Source organism: Symphodus melops (genome assembly GCF_947650265.1).
Source record: "Symphodus melops genome assembly, chromosome: 11".
Lineage (NCBI taxonomy): Eukaryota > Metazoa > Chordata > Actinopteri > Labriformes > Labridae > Symphodus > Symphodus melops.
The window spans coordinates 17,498,416-17,508,111 of record NC_136701.1 but is presented as its reverse complement, the minus strand read 5'-3'; the positions used below and the strand labels follow the sequence as shown (position 1 = coordinate 17,508,111).

General features: G+C 39.6%; 1 protein-coding gene across 1 annotated transcript; it reads right to left on the bottom strand.

Annotated features, from left to right (window-relative positions):
* Window positions 1-1,053: 1,053 nt before the first annotated feature.
* On the bottom strand, window positions 1,054-2,549 carry ovca2 (OVCA2 serine hydrolase domain containing). The gene is made up of 2 exons (XM_079356263.1): window positions 2,122-2,549; window positions 1,054-1,818 (listed from the first exon to the last, which is right to left on the bottom strand). Exons 1-2 carry the CDS (start codon window positions 2,273-2,275, stop codon window positions 1,295-1,297), a joined length of 678 nt encoding a protein of 225 aa, XP_079212389.1. The 5' UTR covers window positions 2,276-2,549; the 3' UTR covers window positions 1,054-1,294.
* Window positions 2,550-9,696: the final 7,147 nt, after the last annotated feature.

Below are 9,696 nucleotides of genomic sequence, written 5' to 3'. Positions count from 1 at the left end.
GCACATGCTTCAGCTGTAACAGAACAACTTGTCCTTGAACCTTGAGCGTCGGAGCGTGTGCAGAAACCTGTCTCTATTACCCGCGTGTCCGGGCAGACCCTCATCTTATAAGCTCTTCTTTGAGGTTCATGGAATCACAATCTGCTGAGCTAATTCAATAGAGGGAGGGGAATGCCTCGGTCACCACATTTTTTTGTTTGAAACTGTCACTTTTAATTTGTCTTGTTTATATCTGAAAGTCTCATGTCACTTTTTAATGAACAAGGATCTCACCATGCTGCACAGGCACAGAGTGCAGAACTATGTTATGCAAAATGCTAATCGAAAAAAAACAACCTTGTGATAACTTTCCACAATCATGGCAGAGTGTTCCCAGATCCTTAACACATCAGTCCTCTCCTGGAATGTTGTTTTTAACAGACAGAACACTTTCGAGCATAGCTGTTTCTCGCAGCGTAAAAAGAGAAAATCCACATAAATGAGGGGGCCAAACACATTTGTCACATCCTCATGTGGCGACATGGGACCAGCGATGACCGAGCTCTATACACTGTCTTTTCATGAACATAATATTGAAGTGTCTGAAAAGATCTTTCTAATAAAACAAATGGTGGTGATGGTGGGATAGTAATAATACAGTTCACTTTAGGAAGCATTCCATGGGTGTGGTAAGCTTGACTTCTTTTTTCCTGATTTACATACGTTTAACATGTTAAGTCACTGCTGTGCGCACAGCTGCCATCTAGAATATTTGTTCCAACTTTCTTGTAATATATTTCAAACTGAGTTTTTAAAGAGAACCTGTACAGAGATGAGGGCTAAATAAACTAGTGTACCTATAGACCTTTGTTTGATGGAACATTACTGTACTAGTGAACAGCTGAGGAACGTCACGACCTGTTATTCATTTAGTCCATGTGGAATGCTAAGGTTTAGTTCCCGTTTCTTCGTCACACCAAAGATGTGTTGGAAAAAAGAAACAGCCTCGTAAAATAAAGAGCAATTTACTGGAATTGTGACATCACAAAACTCACAAAAACACAGCAGAACACAATATTTAAAGATTTATTAATGACTCTCTGAGATATTCCCTGAGAAGAGCAGCTGTCTTTGTACTGTTTTGGGTTCATCACATCAGATCAGATTAGATTAGGACAAATCTTTCTGAGAAAACGTAAAGAGTCTCTGGATCCAATTAAGTATCCCATGATTTTCATCAACATTCCCTTGTCATATTCTGGTGGTTGAGTGTTCCTAAATTAAAGCATTTCAACCAAATAATGTCTTTTGTTTGTTACTGAAACCTCTTGAGAAAGTCCTGGTAGGTTTTCCTATGAGCAGATGTAGCAGGAACAAAATGGCCCCCAGGATGTGTTAAAACCTCAGGGTCTTGGAAGCTCGGGAGCAGCTCCCTGCTCAGCGTGTCTGAGATGACTCGATCTTCAAGTCCAAATACATGCAAGGAGGGGATCTGGAGGGGAGCGTTGTAGAATTTTTGGTGTTCATTACAGGCACTGCGGAAACCAGCGATGAGGATGGCGAAGCGGAAGCTGAAATCTGGCTCGAGTTTCTGCTCCTGAAGAGAGCACAGCATGGCCACGAAAGCTGCTCCCTGACTGAAGCCCAGGACGCCGTCAAACGGGCCCTGAACCTTCACAGCTTCTCTCACGACGGACACGCTCTCCTCAAGGCCCAGGCTCTCCTCACACTCCTGCTGAGCGCTAAAACTTCTCGCCTGGATGTCAGAAAACCACCATCCCTTTGGGTCCTCATCACCTCCCGGTCCAGGTCCTGAACTACTCTCCTTTTCTGAAGCATCTGAAAAACCAGAGGAACAAAGTGATAACTCTGCCAAGTGAAGTTATTCAATGAGAAGCTGTTCATGTTCCTTTTGAAAATCAATACACCAGTAGAACAATACAATTATTTATGGAGTTTGGAAATGTACTATAATTACTTAATTTCGTACTTTCCATATCGTTGAGGACGTAATTCAAAATAAAGTCTACGTTTTCTTTAAAAGGAGACTTTTGTCCGCCTCTGACCTTTACAAGCATTCAACTTATTTAGACAAGTTGCTCGGTGTGTTTTAGTAGGAAGAGAAAATAAAGAATGACCGACCTTCACTACTGGCTTGCTGTACACTGTGCGGTGCACTCACATAAACAAACTCCACTTGTTTCTTCAAGAGCTTCCGCAGTGCTCCGGTCTTTTCACGGAACGAGCCGCTGTTCTGACGGTAACCATGGATACACAAGAGCCGGACGGGAGCCATGAACAGGGCAGCCTTGCTAACTTAGCTTCAAGCTAGGGAAACAGTTTGTTCCAGTGTGTTATAAAATCAAGACGTTTATTTAAAATAATGCGTACTCATATACCATATCAGTTTAAAATAGTCTCATATATGTATAGAAATATTTAAATGTACACTGCGGATTACGTCAACCGCGAGAAACAGCTGCTTAGTTGTTGAAGAAGTGCAAGTTTAGCAAGTCTGCGACAAATCTGCAAAACTCATGCTCAACCGGAAAGACTTAGGGTCGATTTCCGTTTATTTTTTTCAAAGTAAAACTCTTGTTGGTGAATATGACTAATGTTTCTGCATGTATGTAAAAAATAAAAGGCACGTAGTAACTCTTAGTAAGAGAGACTAAATAGTCGATAAAAATAAGCAGAGTATTTGGTTTACATTTTAAAATAGAACTATTTAAATAGAACTATTTAAAAATGTACAACATTGCACTAATTTTGTCAAGAGAATTGTTGAATACATTTCTCAATACAACTTAAAATATATGTTTCGGCTTACCTTTCTTCTGTGAACTTGAATGAAATGCGCCTATGTGCCATGATAATAATAGTAATACTCTGAGTAATAAGAGTAAAATAAATATAAGGAAAAAAGAAAAACAAACATGCTTAAGTATTGCATTCTTAGATATTGTTTACGTTTAGGCTAACAATATTGTATAACAACAACAACCTCACCTTCGAACACCACACAACAAACATCCTTCGAAAAAAAACCCAGACTGTCAGCAATGCACAGCAAGCAAGTTTTTGTCAGCGCAAATGTTCATTATATTTCCTTCACATGAAACAGCAGCAGTCGTAGCTGCTTATATTGTGTGAAGTTGTGACAGGCCTTCTCATCAAACTTTTCATCGTTCATTACTGACTGGCTCTGTCCTCCTCCAAGACTGGCTCTTGATTCACCAGCTGCTGAATATACAGCTGGGTTTAATGATGCAGCAATGTATATGACAGGCTGAAGTTTTGTGTTCACTATATGAAGCCTGACAAGCTGAGACAAAAATGTGCGCGTGTTGTCATAAAATGTCAGAGTGTTTGTACATTATGTGTCATTCATCTGCCACTCTATAACACAAAGAGTTACATTTATCAGTAAAATAAATTCATCAAAGTTGAACAACATTACGCTGAAATTGAACTGAGTGTGTTGACAGTTAAATCTCTTACAACGACTGACGCAACATGACCAGAGTTCTTTGGTTCATTTCTGCACCGCTCTGAAGTGTCAGTTTCTTTTCAAATGATTGGCTGATTACATGAATCACAAATCTATTTAAACTTTATGAATGTGTGGCATTTCCATGTTGGCTTTAACCATTTCTTTAGAGCACCATACAAAGACTGTGGGTCATGATACCCCTCATAGTGTCCATCAAAGCTTTACAGATTGTCTCTATGGTAACGTATCTCTAATGTTGTATTCACAGGAGGTCCAGCAGTTAAATGCATGTGGTTTGTTATATTTTGACCTGCCAATTAACTGCAGATGTAAAGGACTTTAAGGCTAATCTGAGAGAGAGAGAGAGAGAGAGAGAGAGAGAGAGAGAGAGAGAGAGAGAGAGAGAGAGAGAGAGAGAGAGAGAGAGAGAGATTCCTACAAGGATGTGTCAAATGCTAATTCTAGGCCACAGGAATTCAGTTATCAGACTCGCTTTCAACTTCAGCACTGCTCTCCCAAAGGACCCAGTCAAAAATGAAGACATTATCTTTGATCCAGATTCTCTTTTTGACAAATTTATGAAGGCAATACCCGAAACAGCATATTCTCACTCCAGCAGTGATGTGCAGGAGTTGGCATTTAGCCAGTCTCCTTAGGGCTTGTGGATCGCCCCAAACAGTGACAACTACAAAAGCCTGATAAATAAGTAAAGAGAAAGTCTAATCTGGCGTGCCCTATATGGCATTCTTGTGTAGTCTCTGTATTTAACGCATGCACACATTGATTGGTTTTACAATCAGCTAGACTACTGGTAAATATATTTTTCTAAATAAATAGAGAAAAGTACTCACAGGGTTTCAGGACACACATACTTAGATGTTCACTGAGATGTTTTGTTTTTGTTTGCGTGTTGAAATAACTGCTCTCGGTCAGGGTTTACCTAACTGGGACTTCTGGGTAATGTAGCCAGGAGGACACAGACTGTTTCAAATTCAAAGAAAGGCAAGCCTATGATTCAGATCGACTGTTTTTCTGCTACTTATGTCTCCCCTCAGGGATTCTGTCAACAGATCATTGTTTTCTTTGATGATGTGTTCAAGGTTTTGAAGAGGACTCACACACCGGCTTCAGTGAAAGATCTTCTATTGCTGAGGACGCGCACATGTTGCCCCGCCATGACGCACATGCTAATGAGAGAGAGAGAAAGAAAAAATGCTCACCCAAAGGACAAGGCTGCTGTTGACGTTCTTCAGCACTGGTGGTGAGCCATGTGCCGCCCCCAGGGAGGTAGATAGAGACATAGACAGACAGAGAGAGAGAGAGAGAGAGAGAGAGAGAGAGACCTTATAGCCAATTTGATAATCTTTTTGAAATTCCAATCAGAATTGGCCACAGCTGCATATTGATCCCTTCCAGCTCCTCATTTCCCATCATTCACAGCTCCAAAAAAGGAACATTCATACTTTACCATAAAACACATCATAAAAACTAATGTTGGCACAACCTTGAAAATGCATTAATGATAACATATACAATAAAGCATTTTACCATTAACAAATGAAAAATGTTAATGATCTTAATTAACTATATTATATACAACCCTAGTAAGATAGTCACAGTGTAATGTGTGTAATTAGTCTATTAATATAACATGAGGGTTTAATGTGCTTTAACTTGGTGAGGTCTGCACATCTTAAAGCTATTTAAGTTTCTTAATTATTTTTCTTTAGGACTTTCTTCGCCTGGTTTAATAGGTTTTATAGATTTGTGAGCGACGCTTGTCATCAAACTTTGAGTAAAAAATATATCAAATCAAATCATACTTTGTCATAATCAGGGTTACATGTGCATGCCAGTTTATTTTTTATGTGCATGTAAGCTAATTAAAAAATATATATATTGAAGTTATTTTTGAGCCAAAACAAGTGGCCTAAGATCTGACATTACTCTCATGTTATTATTATTTTTTTTATCGTTGTAGAACGGCAAACAGAAGACACATTGGCCTCGAAAGTCTCTCAAAAGAAAATGTTAAAAATGGACCAATGTCTGCTATTTGTCCACAAGGGGGCAGTGGTGCACTTTAGATTCAGAGTTGCAGCAGACCCTTTGCCTCCCTGGTTGTAAAATACTCCTAGAAAGCTGACCTCGCCTAAGCATGTGGGAAAACAAATCCTCAGCATTTTCTACACAGATTAAGGATCTTGCATACATTTTGTAAGTATGCAATTCAGGGGGGAAACAAGTTGAATACAAAAAGCACCCACATCTATAGTAGCAGATCCAGACAACAAACTAACACGTTCAGTGTGTGAAATAAGTCTCTTTCAGATTATTCAGATTGTAAAGCCAGATGCTGACATGTGCTGTTACAGCTGCATCTGCTTCAGTGATCGCGAGGACACACAGGTTAAGCTTCGCAGCCTGAGCCAAGAATTTAAACAGAGGGGGAGTGGGTGTGTTCAGAGAGGTCAGACTAGCCTGCAGGTTGTGTCCGCCAGTGGAAGATCTGTACTGCTGTCCTCTGCAGCCACACTATTATAGACCCTGTCACTCTGCCATGCAATCTGTGAAGTCTGTGTGCACATAAAGGAGGACAGAGGAGAGGATGACGAATGTCCTGCTTGCTCTGGATCCTCACTGGAGCTGGCAATGTAGGCCATACGCTCTATGTGAATGTCCTGGAAGAAGAAAAGCAGATAGTGGAGAAATAAGATCTTGATACAGAATGCTTATCTTCAAGTTGTATTCAGTGCAACACCACTATGACTGTTATCAAGACAAGTATAGTGCAAAAATAACGTGTGATGAATGGCTGTTTTGCTGTTGTCAGCATACAGATGTAACAGCAGGGTGGGACAAAGGTGACAGGTGTGACAGCAGAAGTAGGAGACATGTCATATCCTCATAAATTAAACAGTCAGTTTGGCTGAATGCGGAAAACTGTTGTAATTAACAAGATAAATCTATGAGCTCCAGTTTTATTTGCTTTGGAGGATGTGTCTGTTTCAGACCGTTTTCCAATCGCAGCGTTTTGACAAATATAGCACAGGTTGTATACAATGAGTTTAGAGTGAAGCAACATCAGGGAGTCGGCTGCTGAAGTGAAATGTTCTAAATTTGCACAACTATAAAGTATAAAACAAACTGAATGCTAGTTGTAGATATGTCGAGTGCTACTGAGTTCTGTTAAGCCACATATCGGTACATTGTGTTTAGCTCGACGTCCCCGTGTGATATAATCTATTAGAACTAGCCCAGCATCCTATCAATACGTCACATGTGCTTTTACTCTCACAGGTTGCAGCTCCCGGTGTCTATTTGGTCTGCTCCTGATGCTAATGCCTCTTGGTAAATTAGCCTTTTTTTTTTTACACGGTTTCCCATATTGTTAAGTGCAACACGGATATCAGCACATTGTGTTAAGCTAGAAGCCAAAGAAAAACCCAGAGGTCTAAACTAATACCTAACCTTTCAGCCCACCACATAGCTTACACAGGCATTTTGGTCGGCACTTGATGCTAATGTTCCTTTGAAAATTGAACCTATTCCACACATTTAAACAACATATACAAATACGTCAAAAACGCACATCTGGAAAAGTTTAAGTAATGGGGGCTGGAGAAAAAACAGAGAAAAATAGAAAAAAGTACACACCAGAAGCTGCTCCAATTAAATCAAATTTAATGGAATATCACGTCTAACGTTTCATTGAAATCTTCTTTTTCCCCCATTGCCAATTGGTGTAAGAATTTGGCTTAGGAAAAGTTATGGTTTGAAGTCCCCCGTCAGAGTACAGTTGTGCCCATTTAAGACTCAATCATAACGTTCCATAATGCACCTAAACTTTGACTTAATCCAAACTGTCGTATGTGAGATAACATCTGACAGAGAGTCAAACTGCAGTCTCCTCGCATGACATTTCTGCAACAATGACGTTGCTCTCAGATCCATCCAGCCACAGTAGAGACAGTTACAAAGTCTCTTATCCTTCCCTGTGGACAATGGTTTCAGGGCTCTGAATGAGCATGCTTACACCTTGCTGATGCATGATGAGTTTGATTCTTAATAGCTGCTTTGAAATCTGAGAGTTGTACTAGTATTTATTTTAAGCATAGATTCTGACTCACTCATGCAGAAGGGACTGCTTGTGATATTGGTTTTTATTGTTTGGGAACAAGCTGCACCGTGTGACTTAGAAAGGAATGACAAGAACATAATCACAAAGTTACACACGTAGAAAAAGTCTAAAAACACGACGTGACATTATGCATCTCATCCAAGCTATACACTATTTAAGATCTGCATGTCAATCAGCTGTTACTGCAGGGGGCTTTGGAGTCCCATCGATGGCTTTCACCTTGCTGGAAATGCTGTCTGGTCCGAACATTCACCCCCCCTTGGCAGGTTATGTGCTGGAGCTCAAACAGATTTAATGCGTCTGACAAGCTGTTACATTTTGTGTCAACCAGGACAGCTACCTGCCTTATTGGGAATACTGTTTATCTTTCATATAATCATCTACAGTCTATGATCAAAATAAAAAAATCAGACCGATTTAGGTTAACGGACCAGGGGATGTAAACATGTTTATTTTTGCTATAAAACTGGATTTTTTTTTTTTAATGGATGTATATGTGGCTTCTGGTGCACTTCCGGTTCTAATTATTTGCATCACCCATTCTGTACTTTGGAATAATATTTTACTTGAATAATCTGAACAAATAGTTTCTTGAAAAACATTATAGACTGAAAAAAAAGCAATATGAAGAAATATGAGTTTATCCTGTCAGCGAGTCAGAAAAGAGAGAAACAAATGGTTTAGCCTCAGATGACTCTCCTTAAATGGTGGGAGGGAGAATATCTCTTCATCAATGGCGATGTTTTGTTTTATTTTCCATCATACAAAGCTGCCAAACACTATTCTCTCGTGAAACATTTCCGAAAGATGCAGTGATGCATTACTGTTCAAATCGACAGGCCATTGCCTGGTGTAGAGCTCGCAGAACTTCAGTATTTCGGTCTTGATGCTTTTTGGTTGCAGGCTTTCATTAAGAAATAGATCAAAGAGATCGAATTGATAAAAGTCCAAGAGGGGCTATAAAGCGTGTCGCCACTAGAAATTAAATTTTATGATCAGACGCACAGGAATCAAACATTGTACAAGGGAAATCCAACTTTTTCCCCCCTCCCAGCATCATCTGCTTCATATGCTGCTCAATTATTGAATTTTATGTTAGTGATACTTCAAGAGCAAGTCATTAAAGACTTCATATGTTATTAAACTCTGCCCCCCCCCCCCCCCCCCCCCCCCCTCAGGAATAAAGCAATGAATGGAGTGCAATGTTGCTGATATTGTGTAAAAAAAAAAAAAAGAATCTGTTGTGTTTGGTAAGAGGCCCAACATTCAGAAAGACAGATGACCCTGAACTCGTGCAGGATGTTTTAGCCAGGCATTTGGGTTTTGCAATTTTCATCAGTTCGTTTCAAAGGAGGCTGCAATCTCCAGAGGGAGGAAGAGGAGGACATATGCTGGACACTGGAGATGAAGATTGAAGAGATGAATGAAAAGGCAGTATATCAGTGCCCTCACAGAGACAATGGAGAAAGACATCCCTGTCCAACCTCTGCTGAAAGGCCTTGTGCTATTTCAATTGCCTTCAGCAAATTGGAAACTTACTGAAAGCTTGCAGCAACAGAACAGAGTTATGTTTACTTTGTCGTTTTCTTAGAACCATATCAACGTGTTCGAACAACCTGCAGAGTTTTACCTTGATCACCTTTGAATTGTGAGAAAAGGTTAAAGAAATGGAGATTGTAATCTCCCCTTAACATGATCTGACTTGTTAACAATGAAACAATGGTGTGTCATGACATACCAGGAACATTTTAAAACAAACGTGTATGACAATGCAATAGAGTAGGACATTTTGATGGAGGGCAAACTGTGTTTCATGAGTCTTTCAGAGTGAGTCAAAGTCCAAAGATCTGTAAAAAATGTTAATGATTTTCAGTTTGTTAGGAGAAAAAAATAAAAACCCTTAAATATGGATCAAACTCCAAATAGCAGTTCTTTCAATGCATTTATAGATGACTCACAAACACAAACACATTTCGTTTCGTTTCTGAGACTTACTGTTAAAAAGCTAAAAAAAAGGATAATCACCAACATCATACCACTTACTTGATTTAGAAGCCACCTACGTGACTAAGAGGTAACATAA